Source organism: Pelophylax lessonae (genome assembly GCF_965119305.1).
Source record: "Pelophylax lessonae genome assembly, chromosome: 1".
Classification (NCBI taxonomy): Eukaryota; Metazoa; Chordata; class Amphibia; order Anura; family Ranidae; genus Pelophylax; species Pelophylax lessonae.
The window spans coordinates 590085622-590109217 of record NC_138768.1 but is presented as its reverse complement, the minus strand read 5'-3'; the positions used below and the strand labels follow the sequence as shown (position 1 = coordinate 590109217).

Genomic DNA, 23596 nt, shown 5'->3' with positions numbered 1-23596 from the left:
TCATTGCACAGAGCAGGTAAGTATAACATCTTTTTTATATGTAACAAAACAAAAATAACCTTTATTATCACTTTAAAACCTACTTTTTTAGAGGAAATTTTCCTGAGGTCAGGTAGAAAATATTGCAATTGCAATTGCAATATTACCAGCAGACTCATGACATCACTTTGCCAAGATATTCCACCCATTCCACCTAGACCTAGCACAGTCACTCACCTGAAAATCAAGGGCTGCTTTTATTAATAAAAGTACTGTTTTTTTAATAATAATACCTTTGCTGTACATCCTGACATGCCAGAAATTCATTCTTGCAATTCTACAATACAAAGCTACTGGTTATTTTAAATAAATCTATCATCAAAACAGCATTTGTGCAATCAGCATCTACTATAAACAAAGGTACTTATTCCCCCTAGTCCATCGGTTCTCAACCTGTGGGTCGCGGCCCCATTGGGGGTCGAACGACCCTTTTCACAGGGGTCACCTAACACCATCGGAAAACACATATTTCTGATGGTCTTAGGAACCGAGACACCGGTCCTCTATCCGTCTCCAGGTGGGTTCGCCCACATGCAGATACACCCACATACAGGTACCCTGCGTAATAGCATCATCGCACCAATCCCATCATATACACCCCGTACAAATACAGGTGTATATGACAGGGTTGGCGCCATAATGTACTTATGCAGACCAGTCACACATGTGTAGAGAGCAGCTACTGTGTAGAAAGCAGCAGTATTGGAGGTAAAATGACACGTCGTGAATTATAATTACTGGGTAAATGTATAATCATGTACTGTAAAATCATCAACTACTAAAAAAAAAATATCTATACCATGGGAACTTAATCTGGATACTGATCAGTCTTTTTATATTCAGCTGTGGTTGATGTGAATACGGCCCCCTTGTGATAGTAACAGCTATGTAAAAAAAAAAAACAACAAAGAGAATGGTAAATCATAGGAAACTTTAATGAACTGTATTGACTGAACTATGCCATGTATCATCTTTTGTATTATTAAAGCTATTGTTATAATAATAATAATGTATTATAATATATAATATATAATATAATAATATAATATATATCATTACATATTGTTTTTGTGATTAATCACTATGATTTAATTATGTTCAATTTGTAGCAATAAAAATACATCCTGCATATCAGATATGTACATTACGATTCATAACAGTAGCAAAATTACAGTTATGAAGTAGCAACAAAAATAATTGTATGGTTGGGGGTCACCACAACATGAGGAACTGTATTAAAGGGTTGCAGTATTAGAAAGGTTGAGAACCACTGCCCTAGTATGTCAGTACCTGGATTTGTGTTACAACTGACACAACTTAGGCCCCTTTCACACTAGCGGACTGTTCAGATCCATCTGTCAGTTTTTCAGGCGGATCTGAACGGATGCCCCATGCATCTCTATGGGGCATCGGATGTCAGCGGAGACATGTCCTCTGACATCCGATCTGGTCCTTCAAATCTGGATGGATGGAAAATAGGACGGATCGGATGGGATCGGATGAGAACGGACAGGCGGTCCATTCTCATCCGATTCCCCCATAGAGAACAGCGGGGACCTGACAGCTCTGTCTCCGCACACAGCGCGGAGACAGAGCTGCCATCCGCCTACTCAGCAGGGGATCGGCGGATCGATCCCCCGCTGAGAAAAACGGAGTCCGCCAACAGACTCCTATGTGTGAAAGGGGCCTAAGCCATTTGGACTGGAATAGGAAGAAGAATAGGAAGAATAGGAAGTTACAGTGTAACAAAATCTGTCAAAGTGTGAGCCCTTCCTCATCTTGATGCTCCTTGTGTAGTTTCAGTGTCTGACTTTAGATTTAGTGATTAATGTTGACCTAAGGATTTAAAGTTCCTTGAGTACAAGAATCACCCACGCTCACAGGACGCTAGAGAAGTCTATGCATTATATGGAATACATGAAATATCTCACTGCGGTCTCTGTCATTTTGAATAATTATCTGCTGCACCCAGGTACAGAACATAGCACTATGTAATTCCAATAGAGATGAAGATGCATTACTGCTGATATTCCATTGCTCATTATTCTGTATAGGTAGCATAAATATACAATATTGTTTTTTTTTACATCTACTCTACAACACTGAAATCTTGCTTGACATGTGACAAATTCACTTTGAAGATTAAAGCGTTGATATAACAAACCTATAAATAAGTGTTTGTAAGACATTGGTACCCATGAAAGTGAGTCAAGGCAGCTTTTCTGAGTTATTACAACTGGGTCCACTGCACCTTGTACGGCTATATACACTGTACTATACTGCTATCATATTTATGAAACATTCTTTCCCCAACCCCTGAAGTAAATGATTAAAGGTATGGCTTTGCTTTAAATAATGGTCCCCTGCTGCGGTGTTAGAAATATACCAAGATTAAAGAAAGACACCAGCAGTGTACCATAATGTGTTATGCTGGTAAAAGAACTTTTCTGCAGCAGTCATAGGAAACAAAAACAAAGCAATGTGAGGGTAACAACTATCTTGACTGCAGAAGATTTGCTTTATTTGTTTTGTAGTAAATGTTTTCAACTAAAATTGAATCTGCTATTAAAGTCCTGCTGTTGTCTTGGATATATTTAAGCTGCTGTTTCTAGGTATTTTTTATTTTATTTAAGTAACTGCCTCCTTAAAGTGATTGTACATGCTTTGTTTTTTTATAACAAAAAAGGTCTATATTTACTTATAATTCCATTGCACAGAGTGGCCCTGAACCTCCTCTTCTTGGGTCCCCTGCCAGCACTCCTGGCTCCTCCCCTCTGATGAGTGCCCCCACAAAAAGCTACTTCCTATGGGGCACTCATGCGGGCTCACTGTCTGCATTTATAGACACAGACAGGGGGACTTGCCCCTTGCTACCTTGTCACTGGCCAATGTCTCCCGCTGCCTCAGCAAAGCCTGTGAGACCAGGAAGTGAGGGGAGAAAAGAGCTGTAGACGTGCATAGCGCTGGATTTAATGAGGGCTCAGGTAAGTAAAAGAGGGGAGAGTGAGGGGGAATACTGATGCTCAACATTTTTTAACTTAGTGTAAGCAATGCATTAAGGTAAAATATTTAGGGTTTAGAACCACTTTAGATAATACATTTTTTAGTATTCTTGACATCATATCTTATTGTATAGAATTATCTAAAGTAATTCAGATAAATATTTAATTTTTTTTTTCTACTGCAAAGGATCTCATCTGGAGATTCTGCCAGTACCAGCATTTTCTAATAAAAGCAGACAATGCCAAGCCACTTCTACCTTATTACATAGTTACATAGTAGTTGAGGTTGAATAAAGACTATAGTTCATCCAGTTCAACCTTTGTAGGTGTGTGTGGCCGTAATAATTTCTCAAACCCCTGAATGTTTTGATCCTTGAGATGTATGTCCAAGAGTCTCTTAAACATAACCATACTCCCCGCAGTTACTAGCATTTGTGGCAGATAATTCCACAGTCTTGTAGCCCTTACTGTAAAGCAGTGGTCCTCAACCCTGGCCTACAGGGCCCACTAACAGGCCAGATTTTAGGTATTACCTTGGGGAGATGCAGACTAGAGTACTGCAATCACTGAGCAGCAAATTATATCACCTGGGATGTATTTCATTTATCTTGAAAATCTGGCCTGGTAGTGGGCCCTGTAGGCCAGGGTTGAGGACCACTGCTGTAAAGAACCCCCATCGTAGCCTGAGGCTTCTCCTCTAATCACATTGTATGGCATTGTGTCCTCATGCATTTCTTGCGACTGAATATTTTTTTTTTCTATGCTGAGATCACCGTTGCGGTATTTGTAAATTGCTATCATGTCCCCTCTCAGGCGTCTCTTCCCCAAGGAGAATAAATCAAGCGCTTGTAAACGCTCCTCGTAATTAAGGTCCTCCAATCCCCTAAATAGTTTAGTCGCCCTTTTCTGGACTCTCTCCAGCTCCATCACATCCCTTCTGAGGATTGGCGACCATAACTGTACAGAATACTCCAGATGCGGTCGGACCAGTGTTTTGTAGCAGTGTTGTCAACCTTCTATGTGTATTTTTGTTAGGCTACCTATCATGTCTATTCAATAAAAAGCCCAAAATATTTCAGCTTTCAAAAGAAAATGCTGTTGCATTTGCATGAAACTTTGCAACAGATTTACAAAAATGATTTGCTTAAAGCAGAACTTAATCAGAAAATTACACTCATCATCATCCTCAGTCTCCCATCTAGCCTCTTATACGATGGCATTTATTTCTTTGGTGGTATTCGCTCCCACTTCCTCATTCATCACCTAGGCAAGGATGATGTTCCCTCAACCTGCCTACCCACACCCTCCTTGGATAACATCACACATTCCAGGAGGCTACAGGACCAGTCTCCCTTTGGGGGCCAGCAATTAGTGGTCAGGGAGTGGAAGCCTGCTGCCAAATCCAAGATGGCAGTGGGGAAAATTAAACGCCCTGATAAAAATCACCTGCAGGGAAAACAGCGCTGGACATCAGGAGCTGGTAAGTACATGTTTCTTAAAAGTCAGCAGCGATAGTTGACTTTTAATATTTTCCCCAGCAGGGCGATATTGTTCTTTATAGAATATTCTGTGCCGTTGCTTTTTTTCAGACAATTTTTTGCATATCTTGAAATCTTGTACAAATATAATTACATCGCAATATAATGCACCTACCTTTAAACAGGGCAGAGTCAATTTATATTATATATATATATATATATATATATATACATATATAGAGTATATACGTGTATATATATATATATATATATATATATATATATATATATATATGTGTATAGAGAGAGAGAGCTTTGTCACATTTTTGAGTGTGGAGCACAACCACAGCTCTTCTTATATTAGAAGAATGCCGTTTCACCACAGGCAATGTGGCAGGATTGTTCCCCTACAATGGAAAAAGGAACAATATCATGACTGGGAGAAGAAGGGGCAACCCTAGGACACAGTCAGGTGTACTAAAGTGTATTGATAAGTAGGAGGCGGTAAATTAGGGCAGTAGGATGAGGGTAGAGAAAAGAGTAATCAGTTTGCTGTTGCGCCTTAACTTCCGACCACAGGCTGGGAGCATGCAAGGATATATTGCTTAAATGCAGTAAAGAAAAGTCAGGTCCCCATGAGGCTTTAATAAATAGCATGCCTAGGTGGATAAAGTATAAATCCTTTGTCAGCTAAAACAGCTACTATATTTGCATTTAACTGTTTATTTGGTTGTTTCCGTGGAACCCCACTTTTACCAGGCTTAAATTGTACTAAAAATTATGCCCTAATCCGTTATTGGTATAAATACAAATTTAATTTTTTTCATTCAAAGATTATATTAGCCACCAACAAACCCATTTATTTTGATTAGATTTTTATTACATTTTTCATTCCTGTGATAGAAGATGTTAATAAAAAGATACAGTAAGCATAGCGCGATGCACCAAGCTAGACCACGGTGCAGAATAAATATAAATAAAATTATGAAGTGGTGGCTAAATATTTAAGACAGTGTAATGTTTTACCTGCTAAGTGGAAGACATAGCCAAGTCACAAAAGAAAATCTATAAATGTAATTATTAGTAATATATTCTCTTTCTCCCCAGAGAGGTTTCACATTATTGGTGATGATTTACGAAACCTTTTAACTCTCAAGCCTGTGTGATTGTACCATTTTGTTTGTTGCATGGCATTAACTGCATTTGACAATTTACAAGAGTGCAGAAAAGAAGGATGAATACAAATTCTTTAATATTATGATCTACTATCGCTGTATACATTAGTGTTACCTTGGAACACAAGCAGTGTTAGATATTACATATAGCCCTATATTTCTGTAAAATTCAAACTTAAAAATTCATTCAGTGCACCTGAAAGCTAAGGAAATCTGGAAATAAGGAAATACTCTCATTCTGACCATAGACAAGACAAGATCAGCTATAAAAGGTTGGCTTATGGTGTTGTCTGTTCTATGCAGTGACAGAATTGCTATTGTTACAACCTCTTTGGACATTAAAGGCCTATGGGCAAGGTAGTTCAGTGTGTGTCTCCCTGCTATTAGTCTCTTAGTTGGTTAGTTCAAGCTGCTAATTTTATACAATAAACTAGAGAGGTGTCCAACTACAGTCCCTGAAGGCAACATACAAGCTACAATTTTGGCATAAACAGAATCATTTTGTGTCCCTTTGTAAACCATCCCTTACCTAGTTTACTCTGTTAAAGAAGTACTAAATATTTGTGCAAATCTTAGGGCTCTGTACTAGTGAATTGGCTGTCTACAACACTTTAAAGGCCTATAAACTATATCTATAACCTTGAACTACAGTATAGGGCATGCTGCATTTTTAGGCATTAAGCAGACCTATCAAAGTGAATGATAAATGCACATAAAGGCATGTATCCTGAAGTTCTGTGCCTTTATAACTCATCTGCAGCATGAAGAATCCTTTTTTCTGAATACTTCTATTCAACATTTTCTATTGAATAAAAACAAAATGTATAAGAGGCAACAATAACATGTATAAAATACACACTAATGTACACATAGGTATGCAATAATGTACATCCAAACTGCTTGATGCGTGTATATTGTATGTAGAGTGTGTAAAGACCCAAACTCATCGAATAGGCGTTAGAGTCAATCGCATAGCTAGACTAGCATTGTTGGTTTTAAAAGAACAAGATGAAGGCTGTGTTAAAGGAATAGGAAGGCATTGTTTCTTGTGTTGTGAGGAGGCAAGAGGCCCTCAGCAATTTACTTTAACAGTTTTTTCTACACTGATAATTTGGTTGGACCGTGTACAGAAATGAGTACACCAAAAACAGTATGTTAATGTTATTGAATGTTTAAAATGCTATTGATGTTCTACAATTTTTGTTTTGGATTGAAAACGCTTCCAGAATGGCTTTGAAGTTAAGTAATAACTTGCTTGTCTATTACAGATGATGACTTTTTTCATGAACTCCCAGAGACTTTTCCTTCAGATCCACCAGAGCCGTTGCCTCATTTTCTCATTGAACCAGAAGAGGCCTACATAGTAAAAAACAAACCAGTAAACTTGTATTGTAAAGCCAGTCCAGCCACCCAAATCTACTTCAAGTGCAACAGCGAGTGGGTTCATCAGAAAGACCATGTGGTAGATGAAAGAGTGGATGAAACCTCAGGTACTATTACCTAAATCTTTTAAATAATGCAATATGTTGATGATTAAAGATTTTTGAACAATCTGACCCTATTTAACCCCAGGGTGAGCATGTGAAAGAGTGAAGGACAAACCAAGCAATAGTTTAGGGTCTACCTACCCATTACCCTTTCACCTTTAAAATACTTGATGATAGCTGACAATTTGTCACCATCAATATTTTTAAAATGAGTGCCTTCTGATAAGTTATTTTCACCAAGCAATCATATAGGCCATTGTCATTCCATCATGATCTTCTGAAGAAAGGGGCAAATGCTGTGCTCTGTGGGATTAAAAAAAAAGGATATGAATTTGAGTTATCTTCACAGAACATTAGAAACCATAGAGGGGAAAAGGGAACATAGGGGGCCTGACTGTCATGCAGCAGTGGCATTTCTTACATGGCCTTAGTTTGATAACATCTCCCATTTTGGTGACACTGCTTTTTTCATATACATGCTAACTCTCTGGGGAAAAAACTTTTATCAGTGTATGGTATTAACATGTACTTCTCAGAAAAAAAACTTGCTAATATGATAATATACTATACATAGCTTTGGGGACATTCAATGTTGTGGTAGCAGCAGCTATCTGATACCATGATATCATTGTGGCAAAATGCCTCATGTTGCATGACGTTGCTATGATAGCATGATGTCGCTATGTATATATTTAAAAAGCACTAACCCTTGACCATCTATATCCCTTTTGACCGATATCGTTTTTTTAATGCCGATACCGATATTTTGGTCATCCGATATTGGTATCAGACTATATTTTCGGGCATGTAAATTTTTTTTTTCCAGGTACTCTTGAGGAGGGATCTGGGGGTCTAAAATACCCCAAACCCCTCCTCGGCACTGAAAAGCATTCAAAATGCCAAGTTTGGCTGTTTTGAATGCTGTCAGTTTTTTTTTTTTAATGTGGCGCCGAGTACCCAGGAGTGATGTCATAGAAACATAGAATGTGTTGGCAGATAAGAACCATTTGGCCCATCTAGTCTGCCCAATATATCTGAATCCTATGAATAGTCCCTGGCCCTATCTTATATGAAGGATAGCCTTATGCCTATCCCATGCATGCTTAAACTACTTCACTGTATTTACAGCTACCACTTCTGCAGGAAGGTTATTCCATGCATCCACTACTCTCTCAGTAAAGTAGTACTTCCTCATATTACTTTTAAACCTTTGCCCCTCTAATTTAAAACTGTGTCCTCTTGTGGTAGTTTTTCTTCTTTTAAATATGCTCTCCTCCTTTACCGAGTTGATTCCCTTTATGTATTTAAAAGTTTCTATCATATCCCCTCTGTCTCTTCTTTCTTCCAAGCTATACATGTTAAGGTCGTTTAACCTTTCCTGGTAAGTTTTTTCCTGCAATCCATGTACTAGTTTAGTAGCTCTTCTCTGAACTCTCTCTAGAGTATCTATATCCTTCTGGAGATATGGCCTCCAGTACTGCGCACAATACTCCAAGTGAGGTCTCACCAGTGTTCTGTACAGCGGCATAAGCACTTCTCTCTTTCTACTGCTTATACCTCTCCCTATACATCCAAGCATTCTGCTGGCATTTCGTGCTGCTCTATTACATTGTCTTCCCACCTTTAAGTCTTCTGAAATAATTACTCCTAAATCCCTTTCCTCAGATACTGAGGTCAGGACTGTGTCAAATATTCTATATTCTGCCCTTGGGTTTTTACGCCCCAGGTGCATTATCTTGCACTTATCCACATTAAATTTCAGTTGCCAGAGTTCTGACCATTCTTCTAGTTTTCCTAAATCCTTTTCCATTTGGCGTTTCCCTCCAGGAACATCAACCCTGTTACATATCTTTGTGTCATCAGCAAAAAGACAAACCTTACCATCGAGGCCTTTTGCAATATCACTTATGAAGATATTAAACAAAATTGGTCCCAGTACAGATCCCTGAGGTACCCCACTGGTAACATGACCTTGTTCTGAATGTTCTCCATTGACTACAACCCTCTGTTGTCTGTCACTCAGCCACTGCCTAATCCACTCAACAATATGGGAGTCCATGCTCAATGACTGCAGTTTATTGATAAGTCTTCTATGTGGGACAGTGTCAAAAGCCTTACTAAAATCTAGATATGCAATGTCTACTGCACCTCCACCGTCTATTATGTTAGTCACCCAGTCAAAAAAATCTATAAGATTTGTTTGACATGATCTCCCTGAAGTAAACCCATGTTGTTTTTCATCTCGCAATCCATGGGATTTAAGATGTTCCCCAATCCTATCCTTTAATAGAGTTTCCATTAATTTGCCTACTATTGATGTCAGACTCACTGGTCTATAGTTGCTCGATTCCTCCCTACTACCTTTCTTGTGAATGGGCACGACATTTGCCAATTTCCAATCTTCTGGGATGACTCCTGTTACTAATGATTGGTTAAATAAATCTGTTAATGGTTTTGCCAGCTCACCACTAAGCTCTTTTAATAATTTTGGGTGTATCTCATCAGGACCCTGTGACTTATTTGTCTTCACTTTAGACAGCAATCTTAGAACGTCTTCCTCTGTAAAGACACATGCATCAAACAATTCATTAGTCATCCTTTCAAGTGGAGGTCCTTCTCCTTCTTTTTCTTCTGTAAAAACTGAACAGAAGTATTCATTAAGGCAGTCGGCTAGCCCTTTATTCTCTTCTACATACCTTTCGTCCTTTGTTTTTAATTTAGTTATTCCTTGTTTTAATTTCCTTTTTTCATTTATATATCTGAAGAATGTCTTATCCCCCTTTTTCATAGACTGAGCTAGTTTTTCTTCTGCCTGCGCTTTAGAAGTTCTTATAACTTGCTTGGCCTCTTCCTGCCTAATCTTGTACATTTCCTTATCTTCATTGCTCTGGGTTTTTTTATAATTACAAAATGCTAGCTTTTTATTTTTAAGGATTTGGGCCACTTCTGCTGAGTACCACAGTGGTCTCTTCCTTTTTTTGCTTTTACTGACAAGTCTAATGCAATTTTCTGTTGCCTTCAATAATGCACCTTTTAAGTAGTCCCATTTCTCCTGGACTCCATGTAATCCGTTCCAGTCTGATAAGGACTCATTTATGACTAATTTCATTTTTGAAAAGTCTGTTTTTCTAAAATCTAAAACTTTTGTTTTTGTGTGGTGTGACTCTTTCACAGTTCTTATATTAAATCACACTGACTGGTGATCACTTCCGGGTTGTTTACATGGAGACCCGATCAAGAGCTTCTTTGGATCGTATTGCGTCCCGTGTTTTTGCGCGATGTTACTGCGATTCGGCAGGCGGAAATCGCGGCAACATCGCTCAGCGTTTGGGGGTCTATTGCAAATCAACGGGCAGCGCACAGGCGTCCCGCGATATGCATTAATCTCCGGATCGCGGGCGGAACTGCGGCGGTTCTGCCCGTGATCCATACGCTAACATGTGAACGGAGCCTTAGGCTACATTCACACCTGAGCGTAGCGTTTTCGCGCGTTTTTTTTACTGCGATTTTACCGCGATTTTTACCGTGATTTTTGTGCAGGCGTTTTTAGATTGAATAGAGACCAATGGAAAACACCTGTAATCTGCCCAAAAAGAAGCTCATGTACTTTTTTGAGCGTTGGGCGTTTTGCTCACAGCGTCAAAACGCTCAGATGTGAACAGGGGCCATTGAAATGAATAGGATTTGTCTTGTTGGGAGTTTTGGGAGCTGATCCTAGAGCAGAAAAACTCCCCAAAAACGCCCCAAAACGCCTACATGTGAACGGAGCCTTAATTATCTTTGACCATGCAGTCAATAAAAAATACATTACACTACTTACTGTAACTTGTATGCAGGGATCAATGTGTAAAAGCAGAGGGCATAGTTGGGATAAAAAATAAAGGGCTTTGAATTGGATGGATAACTATACCTTTTTTTAGAACTGGCTTGCTGTGGGGTAAAGCTGACTAAACAATCTGCAATACAAATTTCCAATAGTCCCAGTAAATAAGATGTGTGATATCTGATGTTGCAAATTTTCAAATTAAAATTGTGCAGATCTCCCCCTTCACAATCGTTACCAGTGCTCCACCACAAACCCCCTTGGTGGGAATGACTCACTAGAACTTTTTTCCTTACATAAAAGCTTGACATAAAAAGCTTCATTAACAAAGCACCTCCTGGTGCATGCTTTGGTTCCTAGATGGTCCACTAGTTTAGATGTGTCTCTTGGTGTGTCAACAGACACCAGTAATCATACAACTGTGAGTGTCTAGGTCTCAGCTCTCCTGTTCTATACGTCACTCTGCTATTCTCCAGCAGGTACTATGGTGTCTTGGGAATAGAAGAGTGACATATAGAACAGGAGAAGCGAGACCTAGACACTCACAGCTATATGATTACTGTGGACACACCAAGCACCACTGCGGCAATACGTTCCTTGGGTCCCCCTGCTGTCCTGGTAAACCAAGAAGTCATAATCTGGGAATGGCAACAGATCTACCATGTGAACTAGTGGACCATCTTGAAATCAGAGCACACGCCAGGAGGTGCTTTGTTAATAAAGCTGTTTATGCCGAGCTTTTATGCAAGGAAAAAACTTATAAGGGGGTTTGCGGTGGAGCACTGGTGGTGGTTGGGAAGTAGGAAATTGGCACGTTTTTATTTTGAAAATTCCAAACATCAATTATCACACATCTGATTTACTGGGACTTTTGTGACTTTGATTTTTGAAGAACTGATTTATATCCTTTGCCACCTGATCTATGCAAATTTGTGGTAGATTTATATGTATACAAACAGTATGTGTTAGGGTGGCTGCGAACTGAAGAATTCATTTTTTTTTATTGCTATAATTTTGCTACTATTGTTGATTAGGAGTATATTCAAATATTCATTTATACACAGCGTGGTGATATGGCGGTATAATCTGCAATACAAGTATTGTTATACAGTACTTATATATTACCTCTTATATTTAAAAAAAAAAAAAAATTGGAAGTATAAAAAACTCTTTCGGATTCCTATACCATAATGAGAAAAGTCTTGAAAATGTTTCCATCAAAAATATATTTATTTATATGAAAAGGGTATTGATTATACTCCTGTTTATATTGATTGGAAAATGCTGTTCCTAATAAATGTAGGACCCTTTGTATAGTATATAAAGTAAGAAAGATATCTACCAAGAGGTCACAGAGGACACATCAGTTGTTGAAAAAAAGTAACTAATTGGCACACTTCAAAATTAAAGAAAATATATAGTGCAGTACAATCACCTTCACCACACCTATAAAAATAAGTAAAAAGACGACGTTGTCTGAACCTGGAAGCAGCTGCTGCACAGGCATACGTCCACGCACACAGTCCAACACTGTAACACAAGCCTAATAAGACTATAAGGTATATACCAATATGAATAGATCACTATTCAATTTAGAGAGCTCAAAAGAATGCAGAGTTGAGCTCTCATAGGACAGTGGGATGCTCTAGGTCTGGGTGTCAGACAGCAGCTGAAATGTATTGGGAATTACTCTCAATGACGGGCTGAAGTCCAATAGACAACCAATGGCATAAATTACATCAAGGACAAATGAGCTCCTGCCAAAATGGAGGTCCCAAGCGTGGGTGAAATAAGCAGTTAATAATTGGCCAGAAATTATGATGAGATGGATGGGGCTTATAGCTGAGCCAAGTGTGGATGTCTGTGGGGAGGTATGCAGAGTATGCAAAATATGCAGAGTATGCAAGGTGTATGGAGTATGCAGGAGCGAAAAACTGAGTACCGCTCACCACCTTCTGCTAATGTCTCATAGTGCAGATCAGACCCATATGCTATTTTGTCTCTGTCGGCATCAGTCTCCAAGGTTCCAGCAATACAAATTCCTGATCGGATCGTTCCGTGTACACCCACTCAGGTGCTCATGTGCAGGATGCTTGCTTCCAGGATGTCGTCACAAGCGTGACGTGTTTCGTTAGCCAATAGACGTTAACTTCCTCAAAGCTCATATGCACTCATATGTATTGATATCCCAGTAGTTTAAACAGGTAATATATATTTTCAATAGGAAGCATTCCTACCATTTAATAATCAGAATTTCATTGCTTTTAACATTTTTACAAGGTTGCACGGTGGTGACAGTGAATTTAATACACAACTTCAGTTCTTTAAGAAAGTGAGCTTCAAAGTTTGTCTCACTCAAGGATCTCTATAATCCAACATCATAAAGGATTTACCAACCACAATTCTGGGCACTTTCACCTCTTCCTGCCTGGGCTAATTTTTGGCTTTCAACGCTGTTGCACTTGGAATGACAACAGTGTGGTCATGCACCGCTGTACCCAAATTAAATTTTTATATATTTTTTTAACAGATAGAGCTTTATTTTGGTAGTGTTTAATCACCACTTGGTTTTCAATTTTTAAAAAAAAAAAAAAAAGAAATTAACATTTTAAAAAAAAAGTTTTTCATAATTTCTGTTAGAAAATGTTGTAAATAAGTACATTTTCTCCTTCACTGATATGCATTGATGAGGCTGCACTGATAGGCTGCACTGATGGGCACTGATGAGATGGCACTGAAGGGCACTGATGAGGTGGTATTGATAAGGAGGCTCTAATATGCAGCACTGATGGGCACTAATAGGCCGCACTGATATGCAGCACTGATGAGCACTGATAGGCGGCACTGATGGCCACTGATTGGTGGCACTAATGGGCACTGGTGGACACTGAAAGGCAGCACTGATGGGCACTAATTGGCATTAATGTTAGGCACTGACTGGCATCAATGCTGGGCACTGACTGAGTATCACTGCTGGGCACTGTTGGGGCTGCACTGATAATCAGGTCGCCGATGATCAATACCCTGATTATCTGTGCAGACCTGCCCTGTAAAATAATTGCCGCTGATCAGTTCTAACCTCTCCTCTCACTCTGTCAGTGTGAGGAGGGAAAAGCCAATAACCAGCATTTCCTTGTTTATATGTGATCAGCTGTGATTGGACACAGCTGATCACATGCATGAAGAGCCTTTAATTGGCTCTTCACCATGATTCAGAATGTGCCGCGTCCCAGGGACACAGTCCGCTGCTGATCACCGCGCAAGTGCCCCCCGTAGGCACTACAGCAGTGAGAGTGGGACAACACCATAAGATGTCATCCCAGAACATCATTTGTCTATACGGCTGGCGGGAGGTGGTTAAAGACAACTTTCTGAAATAGGAGAATTCTTTTCAAATTTAGGTCACTAATTCCCTATTTGTTGGAAAAAACTGTCCTTAAAAATGTGAAGAGATAGTTGTAGACCTTGGTTATTGTATACAAATAGGCATGATTTTGCATTAAAACATTTTGTTCAATGTTGAAGGACAATCCGTAGCTGTTATTTTGCTTTTTATTTTCAAAATATTGAGAGCAGAAAGAACAGACCGAAAACAGTGATTTCTCATAATCAATTAAGTGTAGGGAGCATTATTGCAACAGATCCTCCTACTCTTTGTAATGTTGATAACCTGCATATATTTATACAGCTTTTTATTTTCTGATAGACCTTAACTGTAGGAAAAGAAGAGGGTACAGCTGTGATAAGGCTCTTGAGATCATAGATCACAAGTATACCTGCTACTACTCTCTATTTGCAAGACATATACTCAAATTATTATGCAGCCTTATAGTGGAACTCCAGTTTGAGCCAAACATGCAAAAGTACTATGATTTAAATATGTACCAAGATATTTGCAAATGTTTATCAAAGTGATATTATTGATGCTTCTTAAAACGTGAAGGTATACTCAGTACAGGTTTCTATCTCTGGAGCTTGTGGACACACAACCTTTAGCACTCAAGCCAACTCCCTCTAGAAGAATCACCTCTATCACACAACATGTTTTTTGTCACTGGTCCTCAGCTGGCTTGCAATATTGGGACACATGACTGCAGTATATGAAATAACTGTATTTTTACTGATGATTTAAAAAAATGTGTGGCCGATAACTACACAGGCAATAGACTTCTAATGTGCCTTATGATAAATCTGACCTTGGAGAGACTTAAGATGGAGAAGGGAAAGATCCATGCAGGATTTTTTTTTTTTGTGTAATCATCCATTTTGGAAATATTTACCTACATCAGAAGTGGCACTTTACAAAAATGCCATGAGATGTAGTGGTATGGCCTTCCCATGGCCATACCACTACAATGAAACTGCATTACTTGTCAAAGTCATGTGACCACCTCTATACCATCCACAGACCTCTCTCTGTTGAGTTGAACAGAAAAAACGGCATGGCACAGGCCATACGACGCAGGCCATGGTGTAGAGCAGGGGTGTCAAACTTAATTTAATCGTGGGCCGCATCAGCATTATGATTACCCTCAAAAGGGCCGGTTGTATCTGTAAGACTAGATGTCAAGAGCATCCCCTACCCTTACATAAGACGTCAAGAGCCTCTCCACCATCAAAAGTTGATTCCCCCACCCTCCCTTACATCACAGTTCACCTCCCTTACCTTGTGGTGCTGCTGGGAAGAAGCTGGAGGCATTGCTGGAAAGCAGAAATTATAAGGTCTGGAGGAGGACTGGAGCTCTCCTGCAGCTACAGGAGAGGTACGAGGGCCACATAAAATGGCCTGGAGGGCCGGATTCGGCACGTGGGCCTTGTGTTTGACACCTGTGGTGTAGAGTATTATTGTGGAGAACAGCAAAAGACAGATAGTGGTATCTTCTTACTGTCCATTATATATAGACCTCTAAAAGTGTCATTTTATTTGCTCTAATACCAGAAAATAGCATTACGTTTCAGAGACAGTTGAAAATGAGAAATATGGACATTTATTGAATTCACCGAGACATTTACTTTTAGTGACACCAGAGAGTTTTCCAAGTATCTAACGTGGACAATATACATCTAGACATGGCTGGCTTTATTCAGCAGGCCAAATGATAATAGAGTTTTGCCATATGTTTTGAAAAGCAGTGGCTATTTCATTTAAGTGGAAGTCCAACCAAATTTGTTTCTTAGTTTTGGCTGAATGGGGAATAATAAGAGTTCATTTCAGGCTTATATTGCAGTGTACTTGTTCAAGAAGGTTAGGTCTTATTTTTTTTAGTCTTGGTGACTTGGAGGAAAATCCAAAGTAATAAAAGCTAATACAATTGTAGCAGGATGTGAGGAGAATCTACCAATGGTGACACTTGCTTCAGTGACAACTATCAAAAGTGGGAATTGCTCCCACCTTGAAAAGTTGGGAATTTCTCCCACCATGAAAAGTTGGTCACTTTCTGTTATATCTCTGGTTCAATAAGTGAAGATCGATCCCCCCATGGAGACACAGACAACAAGAAGAACCTAAAATAAATTTTAAAACATTCACAATTTACCCAAAACCGAAAAAAAAAAAAAAGTTTTCCCATAGGCTCTATGTTGCATATGTACCTAACCTGAGACATGTCTGCCTATTGCATTAAAACAGAGAAACCTGTGGAAAACTACCCTCATTAAATAACAAACTCTAAAATAAGTATCAGTGCCCTAGAAAACCAGTGCGCATTCCCATGTTTGGTTTTTAATGTGTGCTGTCAACAGCTTAAATAATTAACATTGTTACTTAATTTTCTCAGAATAACACTGTGTTTACAAATGAAAATCAATGCACTGTTGTCTTGCCATTTGCATTCTTTTAGAGCTGCTGCTGATACTGTCACCTGCCAGGCAAAGACTAGGTGATTCTACTGTTTGTACACATCATATTCTTCAAAGGAAAAGCAAGGATGATTATGCCAGTGTCACCCAGAATCAAGTGAATATGAGAAAGATTATGTAAAGCACCATACACATTATTAGATGTGTATGCACATACATTAGTACAGATTCCCAGAGAGGATTACGCAAGTTTTTCATGTTAACCTACATATACAGAAAAAAATGTAAAGGCCAATAAATCTAGAGAATAATGTAATCCATTTGAAATAAAACAATTGCAGAAATGCTAATATTGCAACATATAAATGGAAGTTCCTGGGATTGTAGATGAAGTTCTTTTTATTGGGACATGAGTGATATTTTGCTGGATGGCAAGGCCTGAGAATAGCATTTGTGGAGGTCAGGGAATGTGGCCCTACACCCAGAATTATCACGTCTGAAAGTGAGTTCCTATCTTGCATTAGCATTTCTAGTGACAGCTTAGCTTTAGCTGGAGTATACCAATAGCATAATTCATTCTGCTATAGTCATATCAATAAATGATAGATTTTGAGTGTTGAGAGTTAGTGCACAGAAAAATAACTCTTTATTGAATAAAATTGTATCCATACTATTCAGTTAGCTGCTGCTAATATAGGAAATAAATACAGTATGTACCCTAGCCATACAAGTTTATGGATGATTTTTATTTCCTCTTTGCAAACAGTTGCGATACCACCCTGCTTTTGTGTTTTAAATAAAAAATTTTAGGTAAATTTTGATTTTCCAATAGTAAAAGAACATCTAGTTATACACAATGAACAACAGTGCATTCATTCTCACAAAGATAAAGAATACTAACAAAAATCTTCTAAAAGAAAGTTATGTCAAGAGGTTTGGTGAGCCATATAGCCATTTGAAGCATAATTAAAAAAAAAATAAATAAAAGACATAAAAATCCATATGTGAACATTTTCTAATGCATGACGCATTGTAGGTCCTGTTGAATGGGGAGATTCAATGTTATATAGTTGCAATGAGGAAATAGAAGCGCAATGGACATTTGTGTCTGCTTTCAGTAGGCAGAAAGTGGTAAACCTAGTGTAGAAACACATGGTAGAAGCACACAGTGCTGCCCTCCTCCAGCAGTGTTGTAAGGGCACAAAATTACTTTTAATCCCATTTTACTGTGATCTAAAGCCTGCCCTGCATCACACAGCTTTAATCTATGCTTGTTGCTCTATATCTTTTGTTTGTAGGCATGCTGGAGGTCAATTATTTTGCCCCTGGATATATTCATACTACTCTATATAGATCTTCTGCAGTAGTAGTTAGCCCAAATCTCCAGGATACTAACACACATGACCCCAAGTAGAGGGACATGGTTGCACACTGAGATGAGTCATGTAAATGTTCCTGCACTAGGATATACTATGAAAAGTTTGGGGGAACTGGGTCAGTGAAGTGAGGAGAACTTGACACAGTACTCACCTCCTCAGTCTCCTCAGCCTCAATGGTGTTTGCTGAAGACACGAGGTAGTGAGCATCTGTACTTTACCAATAAGTGAGTCTCATATCCTGGTTTTAGTGCCAGTTTGCCCATCCACATTTTTGTCTGTAGTTTGCACTCCCTTTGATATCTCAGAACATCTCTTTAAGTGGCACCTATTTATTCCACAACCAAAGCTCAAAATAGCTTTGATAATGTGTTAGGATCATGGTTTAATTTGAACTTTATTTAAACTTATAATAATAGTAGGGTTTCCAAAATCTCCCAAGATTTATAGAGTTAAAGTGTTACTAAACCCAGGACCCTGCATTTACTATATCTGGTCTCCCACAGTACACAGAACATGGAAATGTAATTATTTTAGTGAATATAAACTGCTAAATACCTTTTCTCATCAGAAGTTGGAGCAGTCTTGTGACTTCTATCAGTGTTCAGCCAAGCACTGGTTAAAGCTTGTAGGGGGAGTTTTCTGATTTTTCTATTTTAAATTAAAAATCTTTTTTTTTTCACCTTTTTAGGCCAATTTGTATTCTGCTACATATTTTTGGTAAATAAAAATAGCAATAAGCGTATTTTGATTGGTTTGCACAAAAGTTATCGCATCCACAAACTAGGAGAAAGATTTATGTCATTTTTTTATTAAAACTAGTAATGGCAGCGATCTGCAACTTTTAGCGAGACTGCAACATTGCGGCGGACAGATCGGACCCCTAACTGACATTTTTGACACTTTTGGGGGGGACCAGTGACAATATTACAGTAATCAGTGCTAAAAATATGCACTGTTACTGTAATAATGACACTGGCAGGGAGGGGGTTAACCTAGGGGTGATCAAAGGGTTAATTGTGAGCCTAGGGGAGTGTTTTCTAACTGTGGGGGGAGGGGCTTGTGAAATGACCACCGATACCTGTGTTCTTATATAGAAGGATCACAGGCGTTCTGTGATCATTTCAGAGAGAACAACGGTCAACTGTGTTTACAACAGCTGACCGTCCTTCTCTCTCAGCGCGGAGCAATTGTGGGTGCCCAGCGGCAATCAGTGCCGCTGGTCCTGTGGATCGGTATCCCCGCTGCCTAGTGGGGGCGGAAGTGCGCCACCGGCGGCTCGTTCTCGCCCCCAGGAGCGCTACTGTGGATCGCCGTACAGGGATTCGCGCAGCCGAGCCAACCTGCGCAGTATGTATGCGGCGGCTGGTCGGCAAGTGGTTAACGAAAAAAAAAAAAAAACAGACAGCATTAAGTATTCCTTCCCTTCTTCCCCATACAATGATGTGTTACAATGTAACAGGAACACTTTAAACTGAAACTATGCTCTTCCATATTGTATAAAAAAAAGATTATATGAGCAAAGTTTTGCTCTGAAGCCCTCATTTTAAAATGTAGGTATTTGTAAAGCTTTTATACCTCAGTAGAGGGATTTCTTTTGCTGTGAAGCACCCACAGCAGTTTTTTTAGTTGAAGAAAAGTATATGATAGCTGCAAGATACATTTAAGTTTTAAGGTGCAATTATGCTCATCAATCATCATTACAGACATGAGTAGGCTGAAATCCTGGCATTGCAAGAAAAAACAAAGTAATATATTATCTAATGTTAGCCTCAGGTGACACTTAACCGCTTATTGTAAAACAAATATGATCATTTTCTACTTGTTATTATATAGTTAGTTAGTCATGTTGAAAAAAGACACTAGTCTATCTATTTCAACCAATCAGTTATTGATAACCAATACTATGGCATATCATAATTTTATTCTTATCCTTCAATTCAGTAATCTTTATTTTTATTAAAGAACAAATCAATTTCTTGCTCATTATCACACCGGATCCTGTTATTGCTGTTGCATATTTTTTTACATTCTTAATATAGATGATCCTATTTAGTAAAATAATGTCAGTCCTTTTTTTTTAGTATTAGAGCTTTATAACAAGGTGTTACAGCAGGGATCTTCAAACTACAGCCCTCCATGAGGCATTGTAAAATGCTGACATTCACAGACTAGGCATGAAGGGAATTGTAGTTTCTGAAGAACTGGAGGGCCATAGTTTGGAGACCCCTGTGTTAGAGTGTATTGTATCTATACCCAGAGGTGTGGAAAGAATGGGAAAAGCTTAGAACCCCTGTTAGATGTTACTACTATCTAGGGCTCTGTTAGGTAGATTTCCACTCAATTTCTGTTTTGGGGCCAACCTTTTACCAGATAGAAATTGATAGGAAATCTGCAACAAGGAAAAAGACAACAATTAAAAGCTGATAGAGGTTATAGCATTTCCCTGCTTAAAGTGTTTTTTAAGCCACGTATATGACTTTCTGTAATCCACTTTGTTTTCTAAACCTGTGTGCCTCTGTCTATGTTTTTTACAAAAAGAAAATGCTGTGAATACCTTATTTCAGTGTGCTGCTTGGTAATCATGTGACTAGCTGGCTCTCCCTCCTCTCCTCGTCTGACAGATGCAGGGGGTTTGGCCGAGATTCCCCTGCTGACTTCACTTGGGAGGAGAAGAGGGGTGAGGGGGAAAGCAGGCTGGTCACATGATCGCAAAGCAGCACACTGAAATAAGGTATTCACAGCATTTAAAAAAACATACATAGACAGAGGCACACAGGCTTGGGAAACAAAGAGGATTAAATAACATATTAGCAGTTATTTCAGCTGCAGCAGGAGGGGGGCTGACACAGAGCTGACAGGGAGGGGAGGGGGAGGAGGACAGAGGAGGACACAGGAGAACAGAAAGCAGAGCTGCAGATGACAGAAGCACGTACACTGACCACGGTGTCATGTCTCAGCAGCCATCATACACTTTGGTCAGTGTACAGAGGAGAGGGGGGAGGAGGACAGAGGAGGACACAGGAGAACAGAAAGCAGAGCTGCAGATGACGGAAGCACATACACTGACCACGGTGTCAGGTCTCAGCAGCCATGATACACTGTGGTCAGTGTACAGAGGGGAGGGGGGATGGGGGAGGAGGACAGAGGAGGACACAGGAGAACAGAAAGCAGAGCTGCGGATGGTGGAGGCATGTACACTGACCACGGTGTCAGGTCTCAGCAGCCATCATACACTGTGGTCAGTATACACAGGGGAGAGGGGAGGAGGACAGAGGAGGACACAGGAGAACAGAAAGCAGAGCTGCAGATGACGGAGGCACGTACACTGACCACGGTGTCAGGTCTCAACAGCCATGATACACTGTGGTCAGTGTACAGAGGGGAGGGGAGGTTTAGGTGTACAGAGGAGAGGGGAGGTTTAGGTGATAGAAGGGGCCAAATTACACAGCACAAGCACTGTGTTGTTTTTTTATGCTTTAAGGGAACAGGATCCATTTAACTTTAAAAAGCCCATTTTTACTGTACTTTTGTTGTGTTGCTATCCATCAGACAACCTTTTTTACTGGAGAGAAAGTGAAGAAATCTCACCAATGGAGAAAGGCTGCAAAAATAGCAGTAAAATCTGAGACGTTTTCTAATCCTTCCCCACTTCATCCAAAACATAATATAAATGTGTGTAGATATACTTTAATTCTTATTTTTACTTTTTATTTTAAAGGCATCGTTTTTGGTTGAAATTAGCAACATTCAGAATCTAATAAAGGGGTAAATAAATAGATAGGGGCATGACAGTGTTTCTTTTGGTTAACAATATTTCCTAAATGAGTAAATAAAACCTCAGTTCCACTTTTCTAAATCACTAGATTCAGTAAAATAAAAAGTTAGTTGTGGCTTCTAAGCCATGGGTGCACAGGAAGTAACAGTGCCATGTCTGCCCTCATGCCACACTGTATACAATTTTCTTAAGCACATTTATTTTTTGGGGGGTGAATCTGTTGTAGGTATTACCTGGAGATTGAGGCAGTAACATCATTTCTTGTTGCAGGCTGACACCCCTTTGCAAATAAGCAGCATTGCCATCAGCCTGCCATGTGTGCCCATTCAGTTGGCTGCTGAGCTGCATATCAGGGTGACAGCACTGCTGCTAATTTTAAGCCATTGGCTTATTGTTGTCAGTGCTGGTGTAATTACTACCAAGATCTCCAGGTTAAAAAAAAACATTGAAGTAGATTAAAATAAAAATTCCTCAAGAAAACTGCTTACAGTGAGTCATGATGGCAAACATAATCAAAAATAGATTTGGGGTTTACATAAACTTTAATGTGAACCAGTGCAACACAACAGAATCACATAACTGCCTTTCTTCCCAGTTACAAATAAGTAAAGAAAATATGTTTAAACCAACCACTTGTGTTTTGAAAAAAGCAGAGGAATGTTGTTAGCAAAGTTAAATAGTAATGGCTGAGTCATGGGCTGATTTTGATATGATAGACGAAACTGATGTCTAGCTTTTCATTACTCTAAAAGGGGACTTTTCAATGCTCAAATAAATACAATTAAGTTGACATCTTAATTAAACGTTGAATAATCTGATATAGTTGGTACACATCAATCCAGATAAAAAGTTAAGTTTACAAAGCTAAACTGCTTGTGTTATTTACAATAGCAATCATTATATTGAGTCATTTTACTCTCTAGCCAGCTCTGACTGGCTTTTATTGCTGTAAAGAATGTTATAGCTTGGTGAACTGAGCCAAATGTTAGTTTAAAATTCCCCGAACTCCAAGGAGAATGAAAGACTATGGTAACAGCTATTACACTAACCTGCGTGCAACAGTTCACAAGATGATGTCTAAACTATGTGATGTCATGTAATGACCACAAAAATATTATCTATCTAGAAAGGACACATTTGTGTATATGTTTTAAAAAAAGGAAATACAAGCTGTACACACAGTCATATCTAATATTAAATTGAGGTGCCATTTTTTACATTATAAATAATGCAAACATATATTGACAACCAGCAGTGCTAGTGAAATACCCTCAGATCAAGTTGTCTTGTATTTGGCACCAAGGAAATGGTTTGCATGCATCCTTATGCCTCGTACACACGTTCAGATAATCGTACGAAGATAATCGCTTTTGACTTGATCGCACAATAATCTGATCGCTAGTACACAACTTTCGAAAGTAGATCACGACAGTTCATCCAACAAAATCTGATGGGATAAACACGAAAAATGTTGTCGTACGATAGCCTAGCGAACGACAGTCGTTTAACCACTTTACCACCGGAGGATTTTGCTGTCTTACGTCCAGGCCACTTTTTGCGATTCGGCACTGTGCGACTTTAACTTACAATCTCGCGGTTGTACGATGCCATACCCAAACGAAATTTACATCCTTTTTTT

The 23596-nt window shown here is 39.1% G+C and overlaps 1 protein-coding gene across 2 annotated transcripts in view; it reads left to right on the top strand.

Moving 5' to 3' along the window:
• Window positions 1–23596, top strand: part of UNC5C (unc-5 netrin receptor C) — a 514725-nt gene that overhangs the window by 324263 nt on the left and 166866 nt on the right. For both annotated transcript variants that reach the window (XM_082243646.1, XM_082243645.1), the window contains exon 3: window positions 6963–7184. In XM_082243646.1, the coding sequence (XP_082099772.1) occupies window positions 6963–7184 (222 nt within the window). The remainder of the gene's footprint in view (window positions 1–6962; window positions 7185–23596) is intronic.